The sequence below is a fragment of the Chiloscyllium plagiosum genome, unplaced genomic scaffold (assembly GCF_037043375.1).
Source record: "Chiloscyllium plagiosum isolate Xiang-an unplaced genomic scaffold, Cpla_swu_hap1 HiC_scaffold_2, whole genome shotgun sequence".
NCBI lineage: Eukaryota > Metazoa > Chordata > Chondrichthyes > Orectolobiformes > Hemiscylliidae > Chiloscyllium > Chiloscyllium plagiosum.
The window spans coordinates 115,349,349-115,364,161 of record NW_028270140.1 but is presented as its reverse complement, the minus strand read 5'-3'; the positions used below and the strand labels follow the sequence as shown (position 1 = coordinate 115,364,161).

At 38.2% G+C, this 14,813-nt stretch overlaps 1 protein-coding gene across 4 annotated transcripts in view; it reads left to right on the top strand.

Moving 5' to 3' along the window:
* Positions 1–14,813, top strand: part of msh3 (mutS homolog 3 (E. coli)) — a 288,075-nt gene that overhangs the window by 151,642 nt on the left and 121,620 nt on the right. For all 4 annotated transcript variants that reach the window (XM_087999818.1, XM_087999815.1, XM_087999807.1 and 1 more), the window contains exon 20: positions 7,007–7,164. In XM_087999818.1, coding sequence (XP_087855944.1) covers positions 7,007–7,164 — 158 coding nt within the window. The remainder of the gene's footprint in view (positions 1–7,006; positions 7,165–14,813) is intronic.

Sequence of the window (14,813 nt, the reverse complement as noted above, 5' to 3'; positions counted from 1 at the left end):
CCCCAAAATGTATCCACCATCTACAAGGCACAAGTCAGGAGTGTGATTGAATGCTCCCCACTTGTGTGGATGGGTGCAGCTCCAACAACATTCAAGAAGCTTGACACCATCCAGGACAAAGCAACCCGTTTGTTTGGCACCACATCTACAATCATTCAATCCCTCAGCAACAGTGCTCAGTAGCAGCAGTGTGTACTATCTACAAGATGCACTGCAGAAGTTCACCAAAGATCCTTGGACAGCACCTTCCAAACCCATGACCACTTCCATCTTGAATGACAAGGCAACACCACCACTTGCAAATTCCCCTCCAAGCCACTCACCACCGTGACTTGGAAATATACCACAGTTCCTTCAGTCATTGGGTCAAAATCCTGGAATTCCCTCCCTACGGGCATTGTAGGTCAACCCATTGCAGGTGTCCTGCAGTGATTCAGGAAGGCAGCTCACTACCACCTTCTCAAGGGCAAATAGAGAAATGCTATCAATGCTGGCTAACCAGCAATGCCCACGTCCTACAAATGAATTTTAAAAAATCATGCCAGGTGGTCTAATTGAGGTGTTCGTTATTTGCTGTTGCGATATTTTCCCATTATTGTAACAGGCAACTTCTATTGGAGTATGCATGGTCTCAGATCAGACAAAGTCACGTGTTTATTATTTTGGTTATAAAGGGCCAGAGAATGTGTCGTTGATCATTTTGTTGCAACCCTTTCTTTGATCAGAGCTGATGTGATTATTGGACAAGTCAGACCCCAGCCTAAAATCTGGTTTGATAGAATATGCATGTTAGTTCAAGCTTCAAAACTCCAAAATAAATGATATTAATATATATTTAAGTCATCCACTTTACATCAAACATCCTTCCCCCAACAAAAGAATGAAAATGTATCTTGTTGATCGAATTATCATTACTCATCAATATTACCATAACAGTACAGTGACAGTAGCAATGTTTTGGCATTATATATTCAATGAGTTACGTAGCAACCATATTTTGCATTAGTTCCTGAGTACTCCTCAATGCTCTTCAAATGTGTGATAAAGCCTGTGCCTAGAAAATAACATTTCATATCAATGAATGATTTTCAAATTGTACGTTTGGAGAATTAAGCTTCACTAAAACAGTCTTTAAAGTCTTCTCTCCAAACAATTCCAAGGAAATCAAAAGAATGTTTAAAAAACAGTTTATTTCATGTTGTTGATGATATACATCTCAAAAGTGATGTAGAAGTGTAACAAGACTCTACAGACTCCTTTTCCACTGTAGAATATTTTTGTTGACATGCGGTCAGTTTCTTTTGAAAGATACCTGACAGGTCATTCAATCCCCATCTCCTGACCTTGCAATAAAACAGCCCCACATTGATGTTGCCAACCTCATCCGCCAGTTTGATTGGCTTTACATATTTCAGCGCAGATAAAGGGATATGGTTGTCAGAGCAGCTTTTAAGTTTTCAAAGCTGGAAACAGCAGTTACACAATCCTTTATTGGCTAATCCTTTGAAATGTTGCTGGTGCACATTTCATTCTAAAGTTGTGCTGATACATTTGCTGTTACAAAAGCTGATATTTTTTGGCTCTTATCAGTCAGTAGAACTTGTCAACTTGCCAATATATCTATAGTAATTTGATTTGTTTTAACATGTTTATCTTTTCAACACATTAACATGACATATCACTGATTCTTTCTCCTGACTTGAGTACTTATTACCTAATTCACATAATTGCGTTTCTTTTTAATTTGATAAGATCCAATTTATCTTATTTTCTAATGGTTTCCCCACAGACCGGTAACAACACTAGTGCCTTGGCTTCTGTAAGAAAATGTTGAACTTTGACCTTTTTATCTATTCTAATTTTCATTGCATGGTGAGCATTTTTGAGTTGATTTTAGCCAACTCCAATGCTTTGGTCAGTTTTTCTCTGAAATTCGAAGCGTAGCTTGGAGGGTAATTTCTGATATTTGGTTCAAAATTTTAAAATCCAAATTAAATTATGTTAAAATGTATGTAAATCTCATACATCACAACTCGCCACTGGAATCATGGGTGGAATCTTTCATCCTTGGTAGTGAGAAAGAACTTAATTAGATTGGATGGTGGTGAACCGGATTCCTGCCACCTACCTGACTTTGCCCAAACTAAGTTCTGTTCAGGGAGGCAGTCGGTCCACTTGAGTTGCTTACCTGGTTAGTTAATTACTGCAAATTGTAGATTATTTGTTTCAGATTCTATGCAGGTAGTAAAGGTCTAATGGTTATAGCCGTATTTTGCCAATATCTGGTTGGTAGGAGTTGTGGAACAAAGCTTTCTATGACTTTTACAGGCTTTGCAGTGTGGTAGAAATCATATATAATATAAATCAGTAATGCATTTTATTGCAAGTTTCACTCTTTAGTTCATTTTTAATGTCTTTAATTATGTAACAGCTACTGCTTTAAACATAAACAAAAACAGAAATTGCTGGAAAAGCTCAGCAGGTCTCACAGCCTCTGTGGAGAGAAATCAAAGTTAATGTTTTGGGTCGAGTGACCCTTCCTCAGAACATTTCTGTTTGGCATATGCATTCCTTGGACGGATTGAGATAAAACTTGTGATGCATTGCGTGTTCCTTGTCCATTATTATTGATTGTTTTGAGGTGCCTTAACTTGCAATTGTGATTACCATATTGCATAACATCGAACCTGCCTAAGTCAGCAAATAATGGAAATCCACAGATACTTTTATAATGATAAGAGCTTATATCGATATGCCCACCTTTTTCCAACATGGTTATCAGAAATATGTTCTTTCATGGGATGTGGGCATTGCTGAGAAGGCCCCACATGCTGCCCATCTCTGATTGCTGTTGACTTGTGTGGCTTCACCTGCTATTCCAAACCATTTGGCCGGGAATCTAGAATCACATGTAGTACAGACCAGGTAAAGATTACAGGTTAACTTTCCTCAAGGACATTATTATGAAACCCCATCTGGTTTACTAATCAATGATTTCATGGTCTAGATGAGTTTTGCAGTCCAGAATTTATTAATTGAATTTAAATTCCTTCAAGTGTCATTGTGCTTGACATCACTTTTTATTGATGCAAAGTAATTATTTAGCATAATTGTTATTTCCTTTTTCTCATTGACCATGTCACTATTGTCAGTTTGCATTGCTGCTGACCACATTGCTTGAATTAATATAATTGTAAAATGTTTTTGTTGATTATGATTTCCTTTGCAATTTTCTTGTTTGTGGATCTTACTATTTGATTGGTCTCCATTTTTCTTCTTTGCATGTCTGACACGGAGTTTAAACGATCTCTTACACTTTGGATGTTTATTTTTAGTTTTATCTTGTCCCTTTCCTCTTATATTAGCCATGATTTTCTTGAGTCAAGTCGAAGACTTGGCCCTAGTGGGAAATAGCTCTGAAGGGATTCGCGTGAATTCCAATAAACTGGAATGTATTCCCCAAATGGGGTTGTGGAAACCGATTCAAGAGAATCTTGTAGAAGGGAATTGGATATTTGCTTGAAAAGAAAAAGAATTGTAGCGCTCTGGGGAAAACATTAGCAAAGAGATTTCAAAGAGCTGGCACATGAATGATGAGCTGAATAAAAGAACATCTATTTCTCAGAAGAAAATGTACAGTTTTATTCCAACAAATTATATTAGCATACATTTATGGAGCTGTACTGTATCCTGTCTGATTTTGTTTTGCCATAAAATAATCAAGTTTAATGCAACTGAATTCTCTTTCAGATACATTACTTTGTCTTATTCTGCCCAATATCCTGTTGAGGAATTTCTGCAGATTGCCCATCCTGCATCACTGGTGAGAACTGGCGGTAGACTCCACGTCAGTGAGAGCATGTGTCTCTCTTCCTAGTCTTCAGCTCACAACAATGCGGAATGATTAGATTGTACTCTGCCAGTGTTGGGTTTCTTTGCATGCGAGTGTTATCCTTATATATTGGGTTGAGCCAAATTAAGGGATTGCAATAGACTGTAGAGAATATGAACACCCCCTCCTTCATTTGCCTTATCTGTTTACAATCCTATCCTTTGTCCCCTCGTGTACTTAAGCTTTCTCTTCAAGGTTTCTCTCTATGCTGTAGCAATTTTCACATTTAGCTGCTTTCTGGATAAAGGATTGTCTCCTATATTATGAATCAGATTTAATGATGACTATGATGATTATAATCAGTAGTTTTGAACTACCTCAAAAGTGAAAATATCTTCTCTGCATCTACCCTACCTAATCTTTTCATAAAGTCTGAAGGTGTTGGCCTTCATTTTGTTGTAGTATCATCCTCGCAGAGTTTTACTTTGCACCTACTTTATTGAGCATATCTCATCTCCTCTCCACCCCTTTCTATATAGCATTCATTTTGAAAACAATTTCCTTGACTCATCAGGGATCCTTGCTTGTTCACATTGGCAGATATGGTGAGTATTGCAGTTCTATCAAAGCTGCAGCATGCAAGAGAAATTAAAAGAAGGTTTATTTTGTCATTATCTGATAGCCCAAACGTTAGTTTTAGTTCTGGCAAATGTGAAAGGTAATTTCTATTGACAGTGAGCAAACTATTCCAAAGGTAATCAGTTTCACTACAAACAAAGGCAAAATTCTGCAGATGCCAGAAATCTGAAGTAAAAGTAGACTCAGCAAGTGAGGCAGCTTCCGTTGGGAGAAAAGCAGAACTAATGTTCTGAGGCATAATGGATTCAAACGTTAAGTCTGTTTCCCTTCACAGATATGGCCAGATTAGCTGAGTTTCATAGGCAATTTTAATGTTACTTTAATACAAGAGTTGATTTCTTTATGTCCTCAGCTATTAGTTTTTCATATAATCTTTCTTAAGTACAGAAATGGAACCAAACAACTCTATCTTCTCGTCTTGAAGGGGAGTACCGGTAAATAACTGGACTATAGCTCGAAGAGGCATAAGGGACTATAGGATTTGACCTATATGAATTTATCAGCAACAATGGAATTTAAATCTATGCATATCCTAGATTGATTATATATTTTATTCATACAAATAGTTGGCGATTAAATAAATGGAGATGTAGGATTTTGGATGTTTGATCATTGCAATAGTCTCAACTATGAATTAGACCTTTGGGGAGCTGCACATCTGTCTGCTACACTTGTGTACCTTTTATTTCAGTGTTACCTTGAAACTTGAGTGTTTGTCCACCTACTGTGCAGATAATAAGTATTTACGTGCATCAGCAGTAAATGTGGTGATGATCAAGTCAGTAACAGATCAATATGGGTCATCTTTCTGGCACACAATATTGGATACCCTCACCATTGTAGCTTTCTTGCAGTTTGTCACCATCTTCTCTTTTTGTTCAAAGTTTGGGTGAAGATTTGTAGCTCGGGTGCTCGTTGTTGCGGTTCTGTTCGCCGAGCTGGAAATCTTTGGTGCAAACGTTTCGTCCCCTGTCTAGGTGACATCCTCAGTGCTTGGGAGCCTCCTGTGAAGCGCTTCTGTGGTGTTTCCTCCGGCATTTATAGTGGCCTGTCCCTGCCGCTTCCGGTTGTCAGTTTCAGCTGTCTGCTGTAGTGGCCGGTATATTGGGTCCAGGTCTATGTGTTTGTTGATGGAGTTTGTGGATGAGTGCCATGCTTCTAGGAATTCCCTGGCTGTTCTTTGTTTGGCTTGCCCTATAATGGTAGTGTTGTCCCAGTCGAATTTATGTTGCTTGTCGTCTGCATGTGTGGCTGCTAAGGATAGCTGGTCGTGGCGTTTCGTGGCTAGTTGATGTTCATGGATGCGGATCGTTAGCTGTCTTCCTGTTTGTCCTATATAGTGTTTTGTGCAGTCGTTGCATGGGAATTTGTACACTACATTAGTTTTGCTTATGCTGGGTATTGGGTCCTTCGTTCTGGTGAGTTGTTGTCTGAGGGTGGCTGTTGGTTTGTGTGTTGTTATAAGTCCTAGTGGTCTCTTTTTGTTCCTGTGGATACTGACAATGGCTGTAGGCCAACTCCAATGGAGTGTATTGATTTGATCTCCATTGGGAAAGGTTTGTGGAGGGAATCTCTGTTCTTAGATGGTATGCAGCAGGGAAGGACATTTAAAACCACCTTCCTCTTTGGTTCTCATTCTCCCACTTACTGTGTAGTACAGCAAGCATATCCTATGCCAGAAGCTTGTGCTGAATAATAAATTAGCTCAACCTTACAAATTCTGGTAATTTTAATGTACTGAGACCAGCAAATCCACCCTGGTTGTAAAATGTGATCTTAAATCTTAATTAAATTGTTTTGTGTTTATTCAGTGTTTTTGAAGTTGTGAATGGATCGCACTTTACAAATGATGCCATAGATCTATTGATACAACTTGTAAAATTTGTTTTTTCTTGTTCCAAAATATGTTTGTCAAATGTTATTTGTAGTATCAGTGTACTTTGAGTCATATTGCCTGGGTAATTTGTTTTGTTACAATTCACTTTGAGCAGTAATGAACTGATCAGATTATAGACTGGTTACAATAATGTCACTGTGAAAAATGCTGTCATCCTGTTTATGTATGTCCTCATTCTTTGTAATTTTCAGGAATTATGAAAAATATGAAAATTGTACTAATCCAACTTCAATTGGTATAAGTACCTTGACACGTGTGCAATTCACCAGTTCATTAGTTTACTTGCCTATTCAAATCTAGTCAAATAGATCCAAGGAGTGTTTTACCTATGTTAACATTTGCAATTCCAACACTCGACGTTTGAGTTTTTCATACAAGTATTTCTCCCACTTGTGTGGGACTCACTTAGAGTTCTCTTTGTTGAGCCACATCCACTGCTTTGAAACCTTCATAATAAAATGCTTGTTGAAATGTTAGTTAGTGTTTCAAACTAATTTAAAGCACAGCAGTGGATCTGGAGCAATAATTAAAAAAGAATAAAGCTATGATATTGTTCATGAATGCCCAGGTCACGCTTTGAGACTGCTTTTTCTTGAGCTTTCCACTGATCATTAATTTTGCTGGGCCTTGTTTTTCAGGGAGATGGACAGAGAGTTATGGTAATTACTGGGCCCAATATGGGAGGAAAGAGTTCTTACATTAAACAAGTGGCACTGATTACTATCATGGCACAAATTGGGTCTTATGTCCCTGCAGAAGAAGCTGTGATTGGCATCGTGGACACCATTTACACAAGGTATGACTTTAATTTCACAAAATGGGCATACACTTCAGATAGGCCTTTATTTCTATTGTTTACCTAATCCCTTGTGGTCGTTTCACATGATCTTCTGCACTAAAACACTGCCAACATTTGATCTTGCTATGTAGGTCTTTCATCTAATTTAATTAATTTTGAAATAAGGAATTTGAAATGGATCTACTTTAGAGAAAAAAACAAGTTAACAATTGAATTTGGGAGAAATGTGCTGCCATTAACACTAGATTGGTGAACAAATGTGTGTCAAGTTCTTACGTATGCTATTTGAACAAGTTCCGTATGATCTGGGTTTAGGTTCACATTCAAGACAAAGTTCTAGTCTACACCGATACTGGCTTTTGTTTCTTTCCTCTCCCCTCATTCTTGCTGTCACCTTCTCCTCATCCTCAATGGTCTGGTGTGATTTTGAGGAGTCTTATTTCAGTTCTTTGAAGTTGTGGTGCTTCAGCCATAATAGGATCCTGTGGAATATACTCTAACTTCTTTTGACAATACAAGAGTAATCCACTAGAATTTGTTCGCTCTGTTGTACTTGCTGGCATAGTCTTTTTGCTAAGTTCTAAATTACTGATAAAATCTATAGGAAGACCTGGAGACTGTTTGTTTATTTTGGCTAGTACAGGATATGCCTGAAGTTGTTTTGAAACAGGATATACGAACAGTAGCTGATGCTGCAGAAGCAACAGTCGGTAGCAAGTAAATGTGCCAGCAAGGTTCAAGCTGCTGCTGAGAAGACCCACTGAATATACACCACCTTGTGGATGGCCTTGAAGGCACTTGTTGGGAGCCAGAAGGTTATAATGCAGCTTAACATATAATGAAGCTTAACCATTTGGGAAACGTTCAGTACTGATGTATGAAGACTATTTGACTACCTCCTGTGCTGTCACTCCAGTGAAGAAGTTACACTTTCTTGTTATTTCAACTATCATACTACTTAAGAGATTTCTGCCCAAGTATTTGAACTTGATTACTTGTATTTAATTTGGTTATTTTGTTGAGAAACAAGATAAAATATTGCGATTTTAATGAGGTCAGTCAGGTGGAACTCATAGAACATGAGGTCCCTGATTGGGGCTGTTAATCTGGTCAAATCAGAGACCCTGGCTGACAGATATAAACAGAAATGTCAGCGGTTCTGTTCACTCAGAGCTGGCTCTGAGGGAGTTGGAAAGTTTCAAGGACTTGACTTGTAAATAAAGGGTGATTTGGTGACAGAATACTGGCCTCTGTGGAGTTATTTCCAAGATTGTGTGTAGAATCCAGCATGTTGAATTTGCTAAAATGTTTTAATCATTTTTGTCTTGAATATTGATTGTAACAGACTGGTTATAGCTACATGTTAACTGCAATACCGAAAGAGCTGTAATCTTCCCAAATTTTGTTTAGTTCGATAATTTCAGCAGTATCAGACTAGTGAAACCATGCAATTAACTATACAAACCTTATGGCAACAATTTTCTGTCAGGTTGTACAATTTATTTTGTTCTAAACTTTTAGCAGATGAATGGAACTGAGTTTTGAATTAGCACAGAGTTTTCAAATTAGGAGCTGGAAGTGAACTTCTCCTAGTGTGCATTATGTGCAGTATCATGGGATTTCATTGTTGCTTTTTTATAAAAGTAATTGTTAATTGTGGGATTCCAGTAATCATTTTTATGAATGCAATGTGTTACATCATCTGTTAATTTTATCATAAAGTTTGTCACAACAAAGGAGATGTAATGAGCATTGTTACATAAATACAGTGTAATCTACATGCGTAATGTTAGATAGCTTATCATAGTCCAACTGGTTTAATATCCTGTCATGTGTTCCATTACATCAGTTAGAATATTGTAATTGCAGGAGCAGTCGGTGTGTTTGCTATGTTGATGATTAGAGTGTCATTGGCAGTATCCTCTTAAGCCTTCTCCCATTCATCACTAATAACCATCCTTTTTAGGAACAGTAAAGAGCTATTATATCCAAACAAATCTGTCCCTTATTCATAAATCAGTTTCGATTGTTTGCCATATCACTAGTTCTCTCATAATCTTGTCTCTCTGCAAAAATGCATCTAATTGCCTCTCGATCTCATTCGTTCTGTCCACCTCCATGACCTTCCTTGGTGATCATGACAATTTGCTGAATAGATACATGAACAACCTGCAGTCATTTCACAAGCAGCATGTTTTATCACTGTTCCTTTTCATTCGTTCTCTTTTGAATTATGTTATGCAAGGGCCTCTCACCTTGCTCCCTTTTGGAAATGAGCTAATTGAAAGCTCCACTGTCTAATTCTTAATCCATACTACATCTGTTCACCTGTCACCTCCATGCTCACAGGCTCACAAACTGCTTGGTTTTAAAATTCTCAACCCTGTTTTTGAAGCATTGGAGAAAGGTGACATATGTGGGAAGAAACAAGGTTAATGTTTGAGATTGATGACCTTTTATCAGAACAGAAGGATGGGAACCAAAGAGTTTTTAAGCTAATAGAATGGGATAGAGCAAGAAAGACAAAAAGTAGTATCTGTGGTAGAGTTGAGGCAAAAAGAGATGAACTGACACAAAATTTCATGATGCAAAAGCTGAAGACAGTGACAACGGATATTGTAGTGGAGCAAAGGTTCAGGCCATAGTTAAGTGTGAATAACAATATAGCAGGCATCTGAATGCAACATGAAGGGGTAAAGAAAGAAACGTGCCATTGAAAAAGAAAACATGCAGAGCGATGTGGAGGCAGAGATTAATTATGATCTAAAGTTGTTGTAACCGTATTGTGTCCAGAAGGCTGTAGAATGCTGACCAACCTTGAGGTGCTGTACCTTGAATCCAGATGCAGGTATGCAGGACTGAGCTCACTGGGGCCAAACTGGCAGGTCCTGGTGCACTCAGGGCAGGGATGGGGAGGAGCAAATGAAGGAACACTGGTGTCTTCAAGAACTTGGTCATACTTTCCAAGGAAATTCCCCCATCCCATGGCCGCAGGGTGTTGATCAGGAGAGAAACCTTCCCCACCCTACCTTGTTCTGTGTCTGCAGGAAGGCCACTGGCTTTTACCATCATGCCTGTCGGGATGGTGAATTATCCACCTCCCTTCACCCACCCACTCCTGGTGTTTTACCAGTGTGAAAAGGAAGAACATTAATTGGCCACTTAAAGGTCTCAGTTGGCACATGCCTCACTGTTGGTAAAATTCCAGTGGCGTGTTGAAGGGTGACAGCCATGATAACCTTCCCCTTCCTGCTCAGTTCTCACACTCTTGCTTGGTGTAAGATAGCTGCTCCTGTGTAAACCGTTCTCTTAAAAATAACATGACTTCTCAAATTTTCAATATCACCAATGTTTATGTTGCTTGTGTTGATGTTTGTTAGTATGTGAGAGGTTTCAGTATATAAACAGATCTGTAGCTTCTATTGCCATAGGACCCACTTCCAATTTATACAGTTCAGGTAATAATAATCTATCACTTATCTATGGTGTAAATCACAGTTTGTAAGGAAGTAGCTTAATTCCAGAGCTGTCCCTAGTCGCAATATGTTGAATAAAAGCATGATTAATTCAAATCCAGCGCTCTGACTCAGCTGACAGTGAAGCTCAGAAACCTTGAAAAAGAGAAAGCTGTTCAGTTGTCAAGGCTCACTTTCAGCCGTTGAGAATAATTCTGTTTTGACAAACATCTTCCAGTCTTGTTTCCTGATTGCATTGGTTGTGTAAATAAGATAAATTATCGATTTAGTCATATTATTGGTTCATTCATAAAAGCAATTATAAAATAATTCTCCCTCATTGCGTAATCAATTTGCTATAAGCTGTAGACATTTCTCATGCATTTACATTTAATCAGTCTCTGTCTAATAATAACAATATGAAAGCTGTTTAAGATTGTTACTGTTATGAGAAAGAAATTTAATATGTGCTCATTGTTTTACCTGTTGGAAGTATATTTCATTCGTATTTTAAAAAAAACCTTTTTTGCCCTTTAACTAATTATTTTAGGAAAAGGTGACTTTATAAGTTGGCAGGATGGATTTTAAACTCATGCAAATGGGTGGTTGTGTAGGATGAGAAGCTGATGAGGTAGAGAAGAATTATGACCTGTGGCTAAATTGAGCAAGAGCAAAGATTTGGGAATGGAATGAGAAGGAGCAAAGAATTTTATATTGATCTGAGAGGGAGGAAGATATGGATAGATGGTAGAACAGTTTAAACAGGTGTACGTGGAAGAAGGTTGAGGTGGAGCTGAAATACAGTAAGGGTAGAACACAACATGCTTGGAAGAGAAAGATAGACATTTGCTAGCTGTATTATAGGTAACACGTAAAGAAGGGTGAGAACAGATAAGTACCTCATTAAACCTGCTCGGCTGTTCAACGGTATAATTTTGTGCACTGTTCAGCCATGATATTTCTTGGGAAAGGCAACAATAAAGGGGAAAAAGACAACTAACCAATTAATAAAACAAAACAGTGATGGGGCAAATTTCTCCCTGACTCTCAAAGGTAATCAAGTCAGCACAAGAGACTGGTTGTTCATGATTCATCAAAACCAGGTATCATCTTAACTTATAATTGGGAATACTTTCTTCACTCAGAAAATTATCAAGTTCCTCTTTTAATAGCACAGTTTATAATGTCATGACCTTTTTGTCAAGAAATTATTTGGGTGTTATCTGGATTCTTAATTTGTGTGTTTTATTGGTACGGTTTCATGAAGATGTATCTTTTTATTTTTCTGGATTTTGATTGTGAAGTAAAATGGGTAAATAGCTATTTCAAAAACTAAGATGGATAGCTGCACTTATTAAATGCAAGTAACCTGACACTCATTGTAAACAGTGTTTACACAGCTGTTTGGCCCAGCAGTAGTGGAAGCCTAGTTTACAGATGATCTGGAGGGGCTGTGTACAAGTAGAGGTTGGGTTGGTAATAAGTCGCTGATTGATCTGTGGATTAGTGACCAGTTATCACTGACAAAAACCTTCTGTCTGCCAACAACTAAGTGATTGGCTCCTGGGTAGCTGGACAATTTTGGGGTGTGAATGTTTGTTAAAAGCAATTGGATCGCTGCAGAAATAAAACATTTCAATCCTGAAAGTAACACATTTGTTTTTCCTTTCCAGTTGCTGTAAGCGGTGATTTTTAATTGATAAATCAATAGCTGAGATTTGATATTTTTTCATGTGTTTCTCTGCACATTTTTTTCCACTGTACGTGAGGACAAGAACTGTTTGCAGTACAGCAAATGCAGCCATAAACAGAGCCTCCAATAAAATTAACCAGTACTCATTGTTCAGTTTAGTGGCTTTAGGGGTTTAAACTAAAGCCTTATTTGCTTTACTTACAGCTACTTTACACCCATTATGTTTGCTCAAAGTCCCAGACTCTTTCCTGAGCCATCACCTTTAACTGATATGTGGCGTGGTGATGATTGGAATTGTCTAACACAGTAATTATCAAACTTCCCATCTGCAAACCACTTCAGCAGAGTAAAACACTTCACTGACCACCTACCATTCCTCCCCCAATCCTCTTGCTTATTGCCGCAAAATAAGTCTTCAGAATTAATAGGAGGAATTTTGATGAAACATCAATGAGGGGATGATCTCCTTCCAGGCTGGAGATCTTCAGTCTCATGTCAGGCTTCACACTTAGTTGATTCCTATTCATTGTTTTCAGTCCAAAACTTCTCCAAAGTAGTCATGAGCAGAATTCCATCTGTGTGTCACAAAGGTGAAAGACCACTTGTGACATGCCAATGCAAAAATCATACTGATAATCATGGTATTGGTGAGCTGTTTTGGAATTAATTATTGCCAGCTTTGAATTTTAGAAAGTGCAATTTAAAGAGCACAATGCAAATAGTTAGAAGAATAGAATGGGCATGAGTTCGTTTTCGAAAAGGAAGCTAAGACGAAAGGTTAAGAGACTGAAAAGGTGGCATTGATTTGAATGAACAGATTCGGACTTAAACATGATTGAATAATTTATATTTTGACTGGTCAATCCTCTCAGTTCAGTGGTATTTACAACAACTGGTTCTTGCGTACTTTCTCTGATCAAAGAGAAACCTAGTTCATAAACTCATGCCCTAAAGACGATGTTTATTTGATTAGATTAGATTAGATTACTTACAGTGTGGAAACAGGCCCTTCGGCCCAACAAGTCCACACCGCCCCGCCGAAGCGCAACCCACCCATACCCCTACATCTACCCCTTAACTGACACTACGGGCAATTTAGCATGACCAATTCACCTGACCTGCACATCTTTGGATTGTGGGAGGAAACCGGAGCACCCGGAGGAAACCCACGCAGACACGGGGAGAATGTGCAAACTCCACACAGTCAGTCGCCTGAGGCGGGAATTGAACCCGGGTCTCTGGCGCTGTGAGGCAGCAGTGCTAACCACTGTGCCACCGTGCCGCCCACTGGAATCCAGAAGTGATGAATCAGACACAGATAAAGTTGGAGGACTAAAGTTTGATGTCAGATACATTTTTTGGACAGAATAGAATTATTACTATTTGTCAACATGATCAAAATTAGAGTTTGCATGCCAGAATTTGAGAGTGCAAATATAGTGCCTCATAGTCCACTAGGCTGTTGATCTTCATGATAGCTGTAGGAATTAAAATCCATAAATGCAAATGAGAAAACCCATTTTGTTTCACTCTCCCTGATGTAGAAGTATCTCCTCTGATACAGAGAATTCAAAACAACATGTAAATGGAACTCTCTCAGCGTGTTTAAAATAAACATTGTACTATTTTTAGTTGTATTTTAGTAATATAAAAATGGATGTTGCAGGGTTTAAAACTTTTAATACATTTCATCAACAGTTCACTGTATTATCCATTTGCTTTCTAAGCCTCTCTTGAAAGTGACATTTTCTGTAATAGCAGTAGCTACTCAGGCTGATGCCACAAACTTGTCGAAAAATGGGAATGTTTGTCTTGCAGTTTCTTGATAAATGAGACAATCCATCAGGAACGTGTGCTTTTGTTTGAAGTTTTGATAAATCTGTGTATGCTTTCAAAGAAGTAGTGCATTTTACCTTGGCATTTCTTCATTATTTTGCATTTGACCAGTTGTCACTCTTTGAACTGCCTCAGATACACAGATAATTTGTCGGGAACTTAATTGAATTTATGGTACTGACTTGGCATTGATAAATAGATCTTAGCAGATGGTATGGCTTTAAATATTTATAAGATTTGACACCAGGAAAGAAGTGATTTATCCAGTAAATAGTTGTTATGCGTGGTTCATTTTATTTGGCTGCAGAATAACAGATCACACAGGGACAGTTTATCAGGGCTCCCAGCTGGTCCAATATTAGCTTTATCAATACCAGTAATGGGCTGACCATAGATTGTCTCACTGTTTGACTTTTATCAGTACTGTCTTTACTGGATAAAGAACTAAACAGTAATGACATGCACAATTACAAATGTTGCATGAACAATAGTGTATTTTGTAACTCCAGATCCTAAAATATAAGAAGGAGGCACCAGAGCTTTCACAGTCTTGTTTCATTTGTAACTCTGTGACTGTGCAATGTGGTATGGCAGGAGCTTCATCACCTGCAGTGGGATTTATGGTACTGACCATAAACTGGCACTTGAGAACTTTAGTTTCT